General features: G+C 39.0%; 1 protein-coding gene across 2 annotated transcripts in view; it reads left to right on the forward strand.

Annotated features, from left to right (window-relative positions):
• Positions 1–4,595: 4,595 nt before the first annotated feature.
• The window catches only part of LOC131242025 (transmembrane emp24 domain-containing protein p24beta2-like), a 37,740-nt gene continuing 24,745 nt past the window's right edge, over positions 4,596–17,590 (forward strand). The window contains exons 1-2 of one of the 2 annotated variants that reach the window (XM_058240381.1): positions 4,596–4,752; positions 13,391–13,600. In XM_058240381.1, coding sequence (XP_058096364.1) covers positions 13,391–13,600 — 210 coding nt within the window. In that variant the 5' untranslated portion in view covers positions 4,596–4,752. Of the gene's footprint in view, positions 4,753–5,528; positions 5,686–13,390; positions 13,601–17,590 lie in introns of those variants that run through there. The other variant, XM_058240380.1, reaches the window with a different exon arrangement.

The raw sequence follows: 17,590 nt of genomic DNA on the forward strand, positions 1-17,590 counted from the left end.
GGTTGCGACGTTGCTTCAATTGCGGTGAAAATATTGACCTTCGACAAAGTCCCTGCATGTTTCGCCAGGACTGCAGTGGCCCATTCAGAATAGTAGTTGCGAGGAGTTAAAAAACCTCTTATTCTGAATTCCTTTGGACTCCAGATAAGGTGGCGATGACTGAAACGTTGCTTGAGCGTTTCATAAAAACATGATGGATATAAACTATGAAGGTCGTAAGAAGGGACGAGGAAAATCATGGAATGGATGCCGCCAATTTATTGTCTTGGTGTCGGCGGCTGCAGGATACCTTCTAGTAGTCTTGGTTCCTTGAATGACCAAGACTCTGTATAGACCAATCTTTTTGCGGTCAGATGAACCTTAGTCTTGCAGATCAGCATGGAGTGATGGCAATGGATATTGATTGGAATCACTACGAAGCCTGCTTGTAAGGGTTGTCAAATTTTATGATACCCTGGACAACACAAACTAATTCTCAGGAATTATGGAGTTTCTTCTGTTCCGTTCTTTAATCTTCTCTTAAGACTCTTGGGCCTTATTTCGACGGTGCTTCTTTGGTCTAGATGGGGGAGGAGTATCTTCTCTGACGGGTGGCTTCTGGCTAATCGTTTGATGATGCGCCGTTGTTTTCAGCTATTTGTCCCAGTCGTATTCATGACCGTGCCTGGGAGGCTTTTTCAGATCGCCCATGGCGATGGCCCTGTGGATGGGAGATGACAGCGTCTCAAAACGTTGAGTAAAGTCAAATGTGGGAAGTACTGGTTCCTTTATGTAAGCAGGGCATCTAGCGGTCGTTTTGAATCGCTTACGCAAGGGCTGAGCCGGAGATGACGGGGATTCGGTTGCTTGAGGTGCTGCAGTTTGAAAAGGTTCAGTGTTTGGCAACTCCTGATGGGAAGGTTGATCGGTGGGAGGATTGATAGCAATGAAAGTCCTTTTGGTGCGGGTCACGCTGGAGAAATCTGAAAACTTGGCTAAGTTTGGGAAGTTAACTAAGGTGACGGTTGCGCGGGTCACGCAACGGTTCTAAGTTGCTCAGGCAGCGCAGCAGCTAAAGTGCTTGCGTCAACGAAAAATCATTGCCCAAGTCACGCAACAGGTGTTGGTTGCGTAGAGGAAAACCAAAGAAGCGAGGTCTAACTGCAAATAGAAAATGAAAAAAATAAAATTGGACGGGCTATTTATAGAGGTCTGGGTCGAGTACTAAACTCGGGCGCTCGTTGCGCGAGTTGCGCAATGAATTTGGGAAATGAAGAATTTTGAAAGGATTGATCATAATTCTCTGATTCAAGGGAACAAAGAAACGGATCAAGGGGGCATCTGTTGGAGCATGGAAAATAGTGAAGAAAGATAGAAGATCAGAAATTAGTCATAGAGTGAAAGAAATAAGAAAGAAGCAAAAGTACTTTAAATTGGCAATTGCGCGGATCGCACAACCAGTACCAAGAGTTGCGCAAATGGCACAATTAGTATAGAGTGTTCGCAGTAGATTTTGTCCGTTACGCGGATCGTGCAACTAACTTCGCTGTTGCGTGAGTGGCGCAACCAACTTCATTGTTGCGCGAGTAGCGCAACCATGAGTAAGAGAGTGATTGGGATGAACGGCCAGATCTGATGCAAAGTGGGTCCCATGGCACAAAGATCGAGGGTTGGCACGTGTGGAGGCCTATAAATACCCCACTTCCCCTCTCATTTAGAGGATATAGATATTTTGGAAGAAGAGCAGAGCTCTGAAAGAAGACTGAATGTGAGGAGCGGAGGAAGGGGTCAGTTGCGCGAGCCGCATAACCCATTCATCAATTGCACTAACCGCACAACCGACAAACCGGTTATGCGGGTCGTGCAACCAGGTCACTTTGTGGCCAGTTCTGAATAGGGGCCGAAGTGCTGCCGGAATTGCTAAGAGCATTCAAGTTTGATCTTCATTACTTCAGGCTCTCTCCTTTACACAAAGGACCAGCTTAAAAGAGAGATTGGTTGATCAATTCAACATTCCTCCTAAGTCTCAGGAGATGACCAAAACAACTGTTGAAATGCTGCCGGATTCAAGATTCAACACATGAACTTTGTTGATTACAATTTGTTTATTTCAAGTGATCTATCTTGGAATCAAGGGATATTGAAGGGATGTAGATAAACTCAGAATTAATAATACAATGATGGTTTTATATTATCTTTGTTACGTTCGAATAAAATAATTTCCCCAAATCAAATTCATTTGTTTCTTGTTGCATTTGATTTATTGTTCAAAACACATAGTTATGACAGACAACACTCAGTTTTTTTATCATTGACCTTTTAATATTTCCATGAAAATTACATGAACTAAAATAAATAAATTAGCATAGATTCTTTTCCACACATTTCCCTTTCCTCTTGTGTGATATCGAGTTTTTCATACTAACATTTTTGTTTCCACCAATCCAAACAGTTAAACGATAGCTGCATCAAAACGATAAAAACCTCTGCACACATGGACGTCTTTGTTGTAAGAAGAGTTTTCCACACATCAAACAACTCCTGAAGTAGCATTGATTAAATGACCCCCCAACAAACTTAAATATAAACTTAATCTCCACAATTTTATATAGATTAGACCCAACCTTATTAGAGCATCATTAGTCTAAACTCTTTAGGAGATCCTTATAGTAAAATCCCCTAGACATTACAACTTTCCATTATTTATAGGAGATTTTACCGAACATCGTGTCACCTTAGTTACTGAAAAGAAGCATCGCATGTAAAGTGTTTAATCCTATAACTGAAGCATTGACGACGCATCAGCATTATGGTTGTGAGAGTAAATGGAAGCTGATTGAAGTACAAGAGAGCAACGATTAAGCAATCCGATGAAGCGTTATAAAATGGGCTCAATCTAACAAGTAAGTTGTCATTTATAAAAGTCCATGTATACTCATTCCTAGCTTATGGTTGAGTGTAGAGTTTAAATTATTAAATTCGATTTGCAAAATGTGTAGGAACTTGTTCTTGTGTAGGACCTAAATCAAATTACTTATATAAGCCACAGGACACGGGTATGTATGTGATAGTTTCTGAGGGAGCTTCTAACAGGAGTAAACGTAAGTCATTAGATTATGACTATGATTGTTAGTTAGCCGATAGTGATTTTAGTCTCCTGTGGTAGCCTCACATGGAAGTATATGCCAGGGTCCTTGTGTAGGATTATAAATGTTAGATGTGAAACTGATTTAAAACCTCCGATAGTGAAATCTGATACACTTATGGGTTGAGGTTGTTCGCTGAAAGTGGAGTAAAAAACCCAACCACTATACATGTTTGTGTTTGGAACTGTCTTTAATCACTCATTTAATAATGCTTATGTGATTAAATGTTTAATTGTATGTATGCATGATTAGATGAATGCTATGAGTCGATGAGTTACACATCCCACACACACACATATTATCATATATAAATTATTTGCTTTATTAACATATCATTTGTAATCTATATAAGTTGACCATCTATTGACTTGGAAGCATTAGAGTTAATTATATTACTTAATTTAATTTACATATTAATTTAATTAGACAATTATGTTTAAAATATGAAAATTTTATTTGGTCGTAAACACTTTTCCTATGACAGCCTTCATCTACCATGTGCAATTTCAATTTATACAATGAAGTGCATGCCATTAAGAACTCTGTGGGGGCTACAAAAGTTTTGAACATGCTTGCATTTGTATTCTTGAGGGCTACCATTTGCGTTTTCTATTTTTTTAGGTTTTGTTGACCTTATGAATAGGTTGGATGGAAAATAAACATCATGATCGGCCTTAAGAAGGTTTTAACTGTGGGCATCATCATCATTGGTGCATCCTGTGGTGTGGTCCATTGGATCTGCCTCATTTTCTGACTCATGCCCTGAAATGATATGGAAAAATAGATGAACGGCATGGATAAAGCCCATACATCACAGTGGGTCCCACATAGCTCTGCATGGACCGCTTCCGTCCAAGAGGGGGCAGGACGCAGGCCCTTCCGTGACATTGGCGCAAGAAATGTTTCGACTCGGGTGCATACTCGGTGGCGTTATGGATCTGCCTCTTTTATGTTATTATTCTCAAATTTCGAAGCAAGTGGCTGTGTCTCTCAAAGTCGTATGCGGATTAGCTAACGATACAACTTCCACTGAATTGAAGTCACCAAGTTCTGTGGTTCTCAAAACGATGTATGTGTTGCATTCACACCGATCATCAATTTGGAGAGACTATTTTAGGGCATGAGTTAAAGAATGAGGTTGAGTGGACCCCACCACAGAAAACAATGGGGAGAGCGACGGCCACCGATGGAACGTTCCTAAGGTCCACCATCATGTTTATTTGATATCCAAACTATTAATAAGTTGACTAAGACATGATAGAAGCGAAAACACAAATATCAGCTCGATCCAAATCTTTCTTGGCCAACAGATGTTTTTAATGGTGGGCGTCACTCTCCCCACTGTTTACTGCGGCGGGTCCACTAGAGCTTTGTATCTTACTCATTATTTGTTTAATGCACTGAAATGCTCTCTCCAGAATGGATGGATGGTGTGGATACAAAATAAACGTCATGAGGGACCCACAGAACTTGTTGACGTCACTTCAGTAGGGAGTCCTGTCAGGCCTGCACGGACAACGCCCCTCTCAAACCCTATTTCTCCCGTGGCATCTCTCTCTCGCTCAGACTATTCCCTTTTGTCTGCCTCGATCGGATCCGCTGATTAGGTCCTGGAAGAAGAAGATAGGTAAGGGATCTCTTTTCTGATTTTGGGATTTTGGACCGTCAGATTTTGTCATCATCATGGACTCGCGCTTCGAACCGTTTGCTTTGAGTTATGTCTCCATGATTTGGAGCTCTTGGTTTGAGTTAGGATTTTTTTTTTTTTTCCCTCTCTTATCGTTGGGGTCTTTGGACAGTTGGATTTCTTTCCTTTTATTTTCTTTTGTTGACTTCAATTTTATTACCAGCCGTTTGCTTACGGGTCGTTTGGATGCCTGTAAAGTTATTAAGTTGTAATCCGATTTCAAGTAATCTGATTACAGGTGCAAAGTGTTTGAATGCGGTTCTGTTTGGCTTTAAGCTGTAATCTGATTATAGGGAAACAATTGTCTGTGCTTGGATATCTTGAAGTACATATAAAGTTTTTACGTAAGATAAATCATTGGGATAAATCCAACTCAATAAATCCTGTGGCCGATTTTTACGGTAAACAAATCATTTGGTGGGTCACAGAAGTGGGCCCACCAATTCAAACACAACATTAAGGTTTGACAACATCCCAATGTATGAGAGGTTTCAACCCTGGCAACAGTAACAGAGAGAGAGAGAGGGAGAGGTTTGTCTTCTTTTTCTTCTTCTTCATCTTCTTCATCTTCTTCTTTCGTTTTGGGTCCTCGTTAGTGTTGGAAGATGATCTCTAACTCTCCCTGCTTTGAATTTTTTCAAAAATTATAGTTGTTTCCTGACATCCCTTTACCTGTAATATGAAATATGACTTCTTCTTGTGTTTCAGATATCTGATTACAGCCAGCAATCTGATTAAAGGCAGATATACCCATCCAAATGGCCCCTGCAATCTGATTTACCTGTTAACAGATTTTAACAGATTTCTACTTAAGGACTTTACAGGCATCCAAATGACCATGGCATGGACTGTTTGATTTCGTCTACAGCATGGGTCCGGCATGATATAATTTCTCTGTGTTTATTAATTATTACTTGTAATAATCCTGTCATTAATTTGAAAGTTTGTCTGTGAACTTCTGTGATTAATTTGACATGCCCTTTAAATTGGACAACCCAATCGACTTACTACCTTTCTTTGGCGAGTCGAAACCAAAAAAGCAAAGAGATCATTTATACCTACTATCCTATTGCAGTCCACGAGGAAGTATACTGATCCAATAATTAGGATCACTAAACTGGGGCACTATTTGATCAGAGGTCGATATAATGTCCCAGATGGATGGGCTCAAGGACTGAATTTCTATAGAGATGATTTACACACCTAATCATATTAGTTGACTTGTCACTCTTTCTATACTTTGGTAGAGTTATGGTTCATACATGCATTACCCGGGGTTGGGCCCTGATCTCCGGCCCCAAGAGGTTTCTTCCCTCCAGACCCATCTATCTTGACCCCTTGCGAGGCCCTCAGTTGACATCGCATCCTTCTTCTCTGGCATCACTACATTGTGATAAGACATCTTATCCATCCTACTTCGTTGCCTCGGGCCCATGGTTGGCGCCTTTTGGACATGGATTTTTCTCCCACCATATTGACACCCCTCTATTGCCCTCACTAGCTCCTCACTGCTCATCCACACGTAGGTGAAAGCATGGATAACCACCGAGCACCTTAACCCTAGGAATCACTACCTCCCTCACTCTCTGAATTGACCAAACTCCCTGGAGAAATTAAGAGACATCCAATCCTTTGGGAAATTCTCTACAAAGAGAGTAGCTACCTTCCTGGCCCCTTTACTCCTAAAACCCCTCATCTTTCCATGATCAACCCTAAACCAACCCCCTTCCTCACCAAATCCCGCAGTCAAGCTGCCCCTCCATCCCTTTACCCTTGGAAAAATGCCCTCCTCTTCCCGGATACCCTTAAAAATCCCTATTACCTAGGTTACCACCTCTTCTGTGAAGGGCTACACTCTTCTCTTGGCGGGTGTGTCTTTGATGTCCTTTGCTAGTTCCACTTCGTGAATGTCTCCTCGACCTCAAGAACGAGAGCTTCTGGAACACCTCCCAGCAAACCCCCTAGCTCGATTATGATTCCAGGCGAAGACATTCTCTTGAGTGGAATCTCTCTTGGATGGAATCCCTCTTGGGAGCAAAATCACAAGTGTACATCCCTTTTGCAAGCATAAACATTGCGCCCAACACAAAATATGGGTAAACAATACATCCCTTTAGAGAATATATATAATTTAATCTCTTATGAAGAAAAAAATAAAATGATTTACCTTTTCTAAACAATTCTTAAAGGCCCCACCAATTTAAAAACATAACATGAAAGGCAAGTTAATCTTAAAATAGAAGAACAAGTATAATTTGAATGGTAAATTGTAAGATTCAAATCATAGAATCATAGGATTCATATAAAAGGGGATTTAAGGTGGGAGTGAAATCGTTTTGCTAAAGATTCGACTCAAATCTTTTTTTTTTTTTTTGAAAGATGGTAATTTCATTAAAAGGCCGAAGACAATATATTCAAAAGAATAAAACCAAAAGGCCAACAACTACAAACCCAATGGAAAAGAGGAAGAGCTAGCTGCAGCTGACACCCATTCTAAAACTAGAGATTTAAATCTCCTGAAAACATTTTTCGTTGAATTGCTCTTGTTCTTAAACACTCGACCATTTCTTTCTAACCAGAGCGCCCACAAAACTGCAAGCGCACTAAGGGCTTGTTTGTTAATACTGAAAAAATTTACTTAATGCGGAATCTGGAAAGCGCTCGACGTTAAGTGTTGTTTGTTAATGCCGAACATGGAAAGTGTTACATAAATTTTGCCGATTTTTTGCGGCAACTGAGGTCTAGCTTAATGGTGAATACAAAATGCGCTCTGTGAATTCTTCTAAAAAAATCTTTTGCTTCCAAAATTGCCCCTGCACGCATTGATTCATGGGAGCTAAGGTTTTCATGCCTACATGATTCATGCTTTTGCGGTATTGTGATTTTAACATAAATCTGAATTTTATTGCCCCTTTGGTACTCTTTTAATCATGGTAGTGTAACATGTTATCTTATTTGAATTACTTCGATTAATCTGTTAATAATCTCTGCATCCAAATAGTTAAATCACATGTCCTGCATCAGGGTGGCTTGGGTATGGAGACGGGAGAAGTCATAAACTTATGATGCAATTAGATTCTAGGGTGTCATGATGATGGGATTTGGTTGGTAAAGGAAAGGTGATTAGGTGGATAAATCTTCAAACAAGGCACATGATCATTCCCAATGTTTTTATTATGTGTCTTAAGGTGGCATAATCCATGGGTCATTTGTTTTTGCGTGGTTGCTTTGCCTTGGCGGTGTGGAACCATTTCCTTGATCTCTTTTAGTGTGAATGGGCTATGTTAGGATCAATTGAGGGTTCCTCCTAGCATGTGGCATGGGGTCAATCTCGGTCAGAAAGATAGATCCCTTTGGAGGATCGCAATGCTTGCCAGCTTATGGTCAATCTAGGTAGAGAGAAATTAGAGATGCTTTTGGAATTCACATAAGCTTCCAGTTGAGGACTTCAGGAGAGCGAAACTATACTTCATAGCTTGGTCCAGGTGTTCTTTGTTGTAGTTTTTTGCAAGGATTTAATGTGCCCCTTTTAATAAACTTGTCGATATCTTTTATTTATTTATTTATTTTTGAAGTGATTTTTTTTTTTCTCTTGATAGATAACCGAATTTTATTAAAGCAAAAATAGAAGGAAAACTACAACAAAAGGATGCCGAGAAGGTGACCAGATTGCAACCCAAGAAAGATCAAATTACAACCATTTAATTGAGGATCACTAGAAGAACATTCTATGACCAACAATCTTGCCCATAGAGAGATGCTTTTAATTGATTTAGAAACATTATTGAAACACCTAGCATTTCTTTCTTCCCTAATGGCCCGCCAAATGGCAAGAAAAAGCCATTAACCAAAGCCCATTCTTTTCTTTCACAAGATCCACCCCATGCCAAGCGATCAAGAGGAGGTCCACCGATTCTAGGGCTGACCAAGCCACTTGGAAACGCTGTAGAAAATCTGCCCCGCATAAGGACAATGTAGAAAGAGATGGTCCACTGTCTCCTCATCGTGCATGCACATAATGCATATGTTGGGGATCACTATTGATCTTTTTTTTTTTTGGAGATTAACAATGGTAAGGACTCTCTTCCTACCCACCAGCCACTCAAAAGCAACTATCTTTGGAGGGGTATTATATTGCCGTGCCACCCATGCTTGGTAAATGCCATCTCCTCAAGACTCGTCTCCCCGTAAAAGGGAGTGGAAGGATTTCACCAAAAAAGATCCCGATTTATCCATCTTCCACATCGTCATGTCCCGATCGGATGCGGACAGGGTAAAAAGGCAAATACGGTCTAAAAGGGCCACAAAGTCATCAACTTCCTCGTCACGAAGAGATTGCCTGCAAGGTGGACCCCAAACTACCACTCCACCAATATGGGAGAAACAATCTGCTATCAAAAATAGGTTCAAATATATTAACAATCTGCTAATTATCAATACTAATAATTATTGATTATAAATTAAGTTGATTATTGGACAAATATTATATAGATATATATAATATAATATAATATAATATAATCGGGTTCGTGTTGAGTTCAGGTATAAGCAGGGCTATACCAAGTTGCCTACACCTTGCCCAATTATTAGCCAAGTTCAAATTAATACCAACATCTGCATGGCCGTAGCCACACCCATAAGCATTTAGTTACACCCACACTCAGCCCATGTCGTTATGGGTTTGGGTACCCATCCAGCCTACTCGACTCATTGTCGCACCTAACTATGCATAATAGTTTTCTATTGTTTAGAGGACACAACCATATGTTCTCAACCATAGGTGATGCAATTATATAACAAATGAATTCATGTAATTCAAATGTCATAATAAAAGTAATAAAACACAAACAATACAACCGAGTACTAAAAAAGAACGAAAGATATACCTTGGCCTCAAATCTATATGAAGTTATAGGTTGTTGCCCCTGGGTAGATAAAAATACTGTTTCTTTACATAACAATAGCACCGTGCGCTGCTCATGAGGTTATGATGCCATGCGATGTGGTCTCTTACATATCGATGGTACTCATCCTCAATGCAGTAATATGCCCATCAACATTGTTTTAAATATCGACAATATTGGCCGATATATCCCATGATATATCTTGTATCCCACCTGTGCGATACAAAACGCACAGGTGGTGTCGATATATCTCACACGTTCGTTCTGGTGAGCATTTTCAATTTCCAATCCATTCCCAAAAGAATTGAGTAGAGCTGTTGGACGTAACAAAATTCTATTATAACTTGCAGAAAAGCTTTGCATCCGCTCATTTGAGTTTTTTTTTTTTTTTTTTTTTTCTGTTGAAATTATGTAAAATCAGTGTCAAATGGTTACAAATCTATTGATTCTTCAAATTTTGCATGAAAAATCATGTAGTTTAAGCTTTGATTTCAATATCTATTGGTTCTTCATGTTCTCTATTTTTATTTATTTTATTTTATTTTCTTTTAACCAGTTGTCAATTGAGACTAATTTCAAAGTATTTAGTAGTATTTAATTAAATGATAATCACATACACTGTAATTTTGAAATTTAAGTGTGGGTGGTCCGATTTGGGAAAAATTCAAAATTTCCCCTATTTCTCCCAAATTGCTTGCGATGTTGCACTCCAAACATGAAATCAAGCATGTATGAGGGCTGATCTACTGATTTGTTAAGTTATTGTCAATTTTCATAAAATATATTTTTTTTAAAAATTAAAAATTAATAAAAATATTAAAAAGTATATATTTTTTGAAATTTTCCTTCAACTAGCTGTCAATTGAGACTAATTTTGAACTCTTTAGGAGTGCTTGATGAAATGATCATCACATACACTGTAAATGTTATGCATTCAATTTGAATATAGTTGCATTAGTTCAGTCTGAGGTGGGGGCACACTTGGGGTGGGCGGACCGTGTGAGGCGGGTGAAATTGTGCTCGTGAGGCAATGAAATTGTGCCTGTGAGGCGGTGAAATCAGATTAACCTCTAACCTTTATAGCCCTACAAAAGGACTCTAAGATTTAGGCCCTAAACAAGAGCCAAGGTCCTACATAAGAACTCAGATTTAGGCCCTACACAAGAGCCAATGTCCTACATAAGAACCCGGTATGTACACTCTCGCCGAAAGCTCTGGCAAGAGACTTTAGTTGGTTTTTTATAGGCTAACCAACAACCTTGGTCCCATACCAAGGCCCTACATTTACTTCTGGCGGAGGCTCCCACGGAGACTGACATGCAAATACTCATGCCAGTTCACCTACATAAGGATATGATTTAGGCCCTACGCAAGAACCTAGTTCGAGTTTGGATCACAAACTCATATCCTCAATCCTACATAAGGAAAGAGAGTAAATGGTCTTCTACAATTGACAACTTGTCGAATTGAGTCATTTTTGTAGCTCCGTCTTGAGTTGCTTGATCGTCACTCTCTCGTGCTTCAATCAGTTCCACAATGCTCCCCCGATTATGATGCTCCTGCTTTGCCAAGGCCTTAGCTCTAAGATCAAACAGCTTGTATTTGATGCTCCTTTGAGGTGACAAGGTGATGGGAGGTTAGTTGAATCTCCTACAATTAATAGGAAGTTTTTTTTCTAGGGGATTCACCTAGATGGGTCTTCTAAAAGATTTAGACAATGGTATGCCAAGATAGCTTAAATCTAATATCTAGAAAATGGAAGTGTTCAAACATGTCTTCAAGGTAGAGGTTGGAATCCTCGTAAGAGTGTTAGTCTCAAAGAAGATTGTTTAGAACTCAATGGTATAGAGGCTTGGGATGAGGGATATGAACATGAATTCATTTAAGCTTTCATTGCACCAAAAACCCACAACAATGCCCAAGAACCGAAGGCCCTTTATAAGCAGTTTGAGTTCCAATAGTTAAAAATGGACAGAAAACGGCTCTGTTGATGTCATCAAAGTCCCTTCGATGCCATCGAGAAAATCATATAATGTTGTTGGACATATTTGACTTGCTTGTTTGATGCCATCGATGGACCTTCGATGCCATCGAAGTTGACCTTCGATGCCATTGAGGGTGGCCTCGATGCCATCGAGAAAATCAGAACAAATATGATTTTCTTGCTGGACAGTTTTGACTCTCGATTGATACCATCGAAGGAATGCCCTTTGATGACAGCTCGATGCCATCGAACAACCATCGAAAACTGCTGTTTTGAGCTATTGTTTTCACAACAACTTCACACCTCTTCTAGCCTTGTTTATCATGTTCCACTTGGTTTTCTAAAACGAAGGGATGATCAATTAGGTATTCCTATTAAGCGTAGATCATTTACATGTTTAATGGTTGTTTTGGGTCAAGGGTTAAGGTCACTAAGGCACCTCATTTACCTGTTCTTTGCTCCTTGATGCTCTGTCTTCGCTTGTGTCTTCAGTCTTCACTTTCCAAGGGCTCAATCGACTACGTGACACAAGGACTCATGTGATTGACAAATAGGGTGCAAAAACTAGTGCACTTACAGGCGGAACCCATGTGATTTGGGGCCCACGAGGAGGGTTCGGCCGAGGACCTAACCCATGGATGTAGGGCTTCGGCCATGAGATAAAGTGATTAATTTGCCATGTTCTATCAGTTTAAGCTTTTAGAGCAAGTGGTTAATTTTCTTACATCAATAACCTTAGTTGTATGAATCTTTTACCCAGATGTTCTCATTCTTCGATTCATGATTCGGATAGACACTCCAGCTTTGAATAATGGTTCCAACTCATGCTCCCGTTTTCCCTTAGCCATTTATTCTTGTTGACATTTTGAAGCAAATGCTTCCTCACTCCCACACTCGAATCCTCTCCCACTTTCCCTCATGCTTGCAACAATAGATATTACAGTTCTTGTCTACTTCTTTAGCATTTCCTTCTTTTTTTTTCTTTCTTTCTTTAGCATTTCCTTCGATACCAAGACCTCGTTTCAACACTTGAGGTCTTGGTATCGATCCCTAGTGGGGGTGGCTAACATGGAGTGTGTGTACTGACATGGGTGTGTACTAACAAGCTAACCCAAAAAAATAAAAAAATAAAAAAATATTGAAAATACTACTAGATCAAAATTCCCTGATTTCATCCAATATCTTCCACACTTTAATAGTACATCATCAATCCTTGGAGCCTTCCTTTCCTAATCCTTGTCAACGATAAATTCTACAACAATACACTCAAGATCCCAACCCTCATGGTCTGAGGCCCCACCTAGTTCTATCCCAGTGCCTGGAACTTCATTCAACTAACTCTTGAAAGTGGCCTCATCGTTTCCTCCCTGATGTAACCATCTTTTACCAAGATCCGGTGATGCTCGCCATTAATGCACCTAATGAGGTTTATGTCCATACTTCATTACTTCTATCCATCGTGCTAATTCGTAGATATCTTTCTTCATCACTAGTGCTTAACCTTTCTTACAATATATCATATGCTTTATACTTAGTCCTACTAACTGCTTTTTCTCTTTTGAATCGTGCAGTATATTTTCTTATTGGTAGTCAATTTTTTCATCTCACCAACCCTTACTTTCTGCTTTTTCTTGTTAATGTGGATATTTGCATAATCTGCATCTAATTTCTGTCTATGGCAATTGTACAGATGGACTTTTGCATATCGAAATCCATTCTTATTGTTTTACTATGCCTCATATACAGTCTGGGGCCAGCTATTGGGATTAGATTTGTGATTGATAGGGAAGAATGCTTTTCTCACTCAGTTCCATATGAAGGAGATACTGTTCACGTGTCATTTGTTGTGATAAAATCTGATACGCCATGGCATTATGGGGATGATGGGGTGGACCTTGTGGTAAGTTTTCATACACTGGAAGGAAATATGATTTCTGTGGAGCTTATTGCGACTTTTAGTTTATCCATACAAATATATATTTGGCTCAATTGTATTTTAAGTTTCCCGTTTGTCTTTTTTACTTTTTTACTTATTAATTTTTTTTTTTCCCTTTTTAAGTTCATGTTTTGGGTGACCCAAGGTAGTTCAGATGAGGCTTCGATGATGATGATGATGTTTGGACTGACATTGTGTCAATTTGAATTATGCAAGATTTTTTTTTTTTTTTCTTTTCCTCAGAAAAGATAAAAAAAGAAAAACACCTAGTTGCTCCTTGTGAGCGTCTTATGTAATTGGTGAAGGTGTTTGTGCTTCAAAATATGACTCCAACCTGCATTTACATAGAGCAAAAACTTTTCTCTGTCATTTTTTTTTTCAAAAGCAACTTTTCTCTATTGTATTTGAATAATCTTTTCAGTAACTATTTTAGATTGGAAGAAGACTCGCTTCTGATTTTTCGTTGTAAAAATTTGAGAGGAGTAAGTTTCATGTTAATAATTTAAATTTTCACTTGATGCTGCCCAACATGCTGTTTTTGTTGGCTTTACAGGTTGAGAGAGTAGATTATTGATGCACAAGGGAAATGACAAGGGACAATGCTTATACATGTTTTTCTGTAGTGGATCAAACAAATGGAGAAAACGAAATGTGCATATAATTTTAACCGATGAATATAAGGGTTTCTTGCAATAAATGATAAGGGCATCTGATACCCATTCATACAAAGGTCATAAGGAATAGCTCGTTAACTGATAATTTGTTACTTTTGGGTCGCACTAGAAAATGTTACAGGAGCCATAGGGAGGATGAAGCATTAACTAGAGAAATTATCCCAGAAGCAGATCTTCCCAATAAGTGTTGCACATTTGAATTGTTTGGTGCATTTACAAAACACACTATTGAATGCAATATGAAATACATACTCATTGCCACAAATATCCCTTGCAGGCTCCTTGAATTAACTGTGTCTAACTCCTCAAAAATTCACAAGTCAAGTTGATGGGTTAACTCCCTATAGCAAGAAGTAGGTTGAATCATTTGAATGACTTGGGTGAATCTTGTTACTCGGGTTGAGCCCATAGCTCAATAGATGATGCTCCTGAGGTCTTGGGTTGATCTCAACTGGCTTAAAAGGAGAGACTTTTGTGACTTCACCGATTCAGAAATGTTTTTTTACTAGAGACAATTCGCCGGTTCCATAGGTTGTATTTTCACTTTTTGCCACTCATAGAATGTCTTTCGGTGATGATTCTTGGAACCCCACCCATTTTTTATTTTTTTTTTCCACCATACCCAGACCTAGAAAAAGTTGATATTAAGGAAATGAGGAAAAGCAACATTTTATTATTATTATTATTATTTATTGTGGAAAACTAAAAGGATGCACTCACATTACTGTGGCCCCTGGGTCTGTGTGTTTTTTTTTTTTTTTTCCCAGGGGCTTGGGGGGGTTCACTCACATTATTGTGGCCCCTACAAAACTTGAACCCATGGTGAGTACCATACATCTGAATGTATGTGATGGTTGATTTCCCTATATGTTAATTAACTACTTTTCATGACTCTAGGTTAGGTCCATTTTAGTATGGCCCAAATTGAGCTCATTTAAGAACTAGGTTTAGGTCGGGTTATCTTTGAGAGGACCCAGACCCGGCCCATTTAGTAACTCAGCCTGAGCTTTTGGACCCAAACCCACTTATCGTTGGGTCAGGTCTCTGACCCATTCGAACACTTGCGAAATTTACAAAAATAGAAGCAAACATTTTCCCGTGCTGTTTTTGTCGTACGGCATTTAGCTAACTATATTCTAAGCTAAATATTTACTTGCCGTTGTTAAGAGAGCCTAAAGAGCTGGCTGAAATGTTGGTTAGGTAAAGGAAGGTGTTCTTAGATCATATTTTGCATTTAGAATTCTTTCTTCATACCTTAATGTTTGTTTCTTCTTGAATAAAAATTATCATTCTGTAAAAGAAGGGCACCAAATGGAGTGAATAGAGGGTTATTTAATCAGGAATTCCAAGTCAAGTAGCAAAGTGATTTTATTGGAAAAGAGACTATTGGATTCTTTGGCCTAAATATCCATAGTGAGAAATATCTCTTATATTTGAAATTATAGTGATATTCTTTTACAACATTTTACAATCAGGAATTGCAAGTCAAGTGGCAAAGTGATTTTATTGGAAAAGAATAGTATTGAATTATCTGGCCTAAATGTCCATAGTGAGAAATATCTCTTCTATTTGAAATTATAGTGATATTCTTTTACAACATTTTATTTTCAAATTTTACAATCAGGGAACATTCTGTGATGTTCAAATTTTTTTGGTACAATGGTAACGTTCGATAATATCGCAATGTTTTCCTAAATTTCCCTTTCGCTATTAGAAAATCTGATCTCCTGAGCATCATCTCGTTAAATCGCAATCCCCTTGTTACCTCTCATGATCTTCATCTCTATATTTGTTTGACCATTTTCTAGTTTTTCTTTATCTTTACTTCTTCTTTTTTTTCCCTTTAATTATTTTTAGTTTCCATTATATCTTGAACATTGACCAAGAAACCCCAAAAATTGAAAATATTGTCAAGAGAGAGTTTGCAGGCAACAATGACCAACAAGCATAGACTCCCTTTGAAGTGAGATAAATCTCTTCAAGGCTGTCAATTTTATCATGAATGATTGGTGTTTGAACTCCTTGCAACAACCAACACCTGAGATATCCAAATAGCCACTGGCCTAGGGTTGTCTATGCTTTCCTAAAGACTAATGGGAACTTGTTTACAAAGGAGCATCAAACACTCCATTTATGAGGCCATAGAAGACATTCTGACTATTGCCAACCATCTCATACAATTACAACCAGTGAATGAATTAAATACAAATTTCCACTTTTCCAAAAGTCAAGATTAGATGTTTCCTGACCACAAAATGGAGGCTTTCTCCTTTCATGTCCATGTTTGCCTATTTTGGCTCATGGTTCTTGGTACACAACTTATTTGAGGCATAGCCACTCCACCAATTAAATGTTCTGAGTCTTATCTTCCTTAGGTGGATCTTCATCTTCATCTAAGCCTTATCTCAGCTAGTTGCAGTTAGCTAGCTTCCTTAGGTGGATGCTCCTCAATATTTGCTAAAAAGCTTTTCTGAATGTGCTAAATGAACCTTTTTGGCGTTGAAATTCCCACTTCAAGAGCGGTCTTGTTATTTGGCTTTGACTCTACAAAATGTTCTCGTTGCTAAGTATGGTGTAGGTGACAATGGGTGGAATGTCAAACCTGCTTCTCGCTCTGTGGGTTCTCATATTTGGAAAGCCGTTTGGCCCATAAATTCTGTTGCGATGCCTTCCATCTCAGGTTGGGTAATGGAGTGAGGGTGAGGTTCTGGGAGGACAATTGGTGCTTGGCTATCCCAATTTTCAAGAGATCCAAAAGCCTGTACTCAGTCGTGGACCACAAAAGGGCTGCAATTGACACTGTATTTTCTGAGCTCTGGCACTGATAGGAGGATATGGGATCGTGCAGGGAATGGGAATTTCTTTGAGAGGTCAATTGCCCTTGATCTGTTGGTGGGGCCTCAAAGTATGTCTACAGCTTTTGTTAGGGGTCAGCTGCAATCCCATTGAAGGTGAGTGCTTTCACTTGGACAGCCTACTTAAGCAAGATCCTAAGTGTCAACATGTTAAAAAGGAGAGGGATGGTAATGCCTAAGAATTATTCATAGTGTAATGCACGCAGGGAATCTGCCAATCATCTTTAAATCACTGTTCATTTGCCCAAGGAGGTTTGGGCAGAGATTATTTCCAAATGCAGTATGCTGTGGGTTTTCCAGATTCAGTCCTGGAAGATTTGGAGAGTAGGGTGTCTGGTTCTACCTTTGGAAGATGGCTGCCAAAGCTACATTACAGTTGATTTACCTAGTAAACAAATAAAAAGGATTTTTGTGGAAAACTATCT

This window comes from Magnolia sinica, chromosome 4 (genome assembly GCF_029962835.1).
Source record: "Magnolia sinica isolate HGM2019 chromosome 4, MsV1, whole genome shotgun sequence".
NCBI classification, from domain to species: Eukaryota; Viridiplantae; Streptophyta; class Magnoliopsida; order Magnoliales; family Magnoliaceae; genus Magnolia; species Magnolia sinica.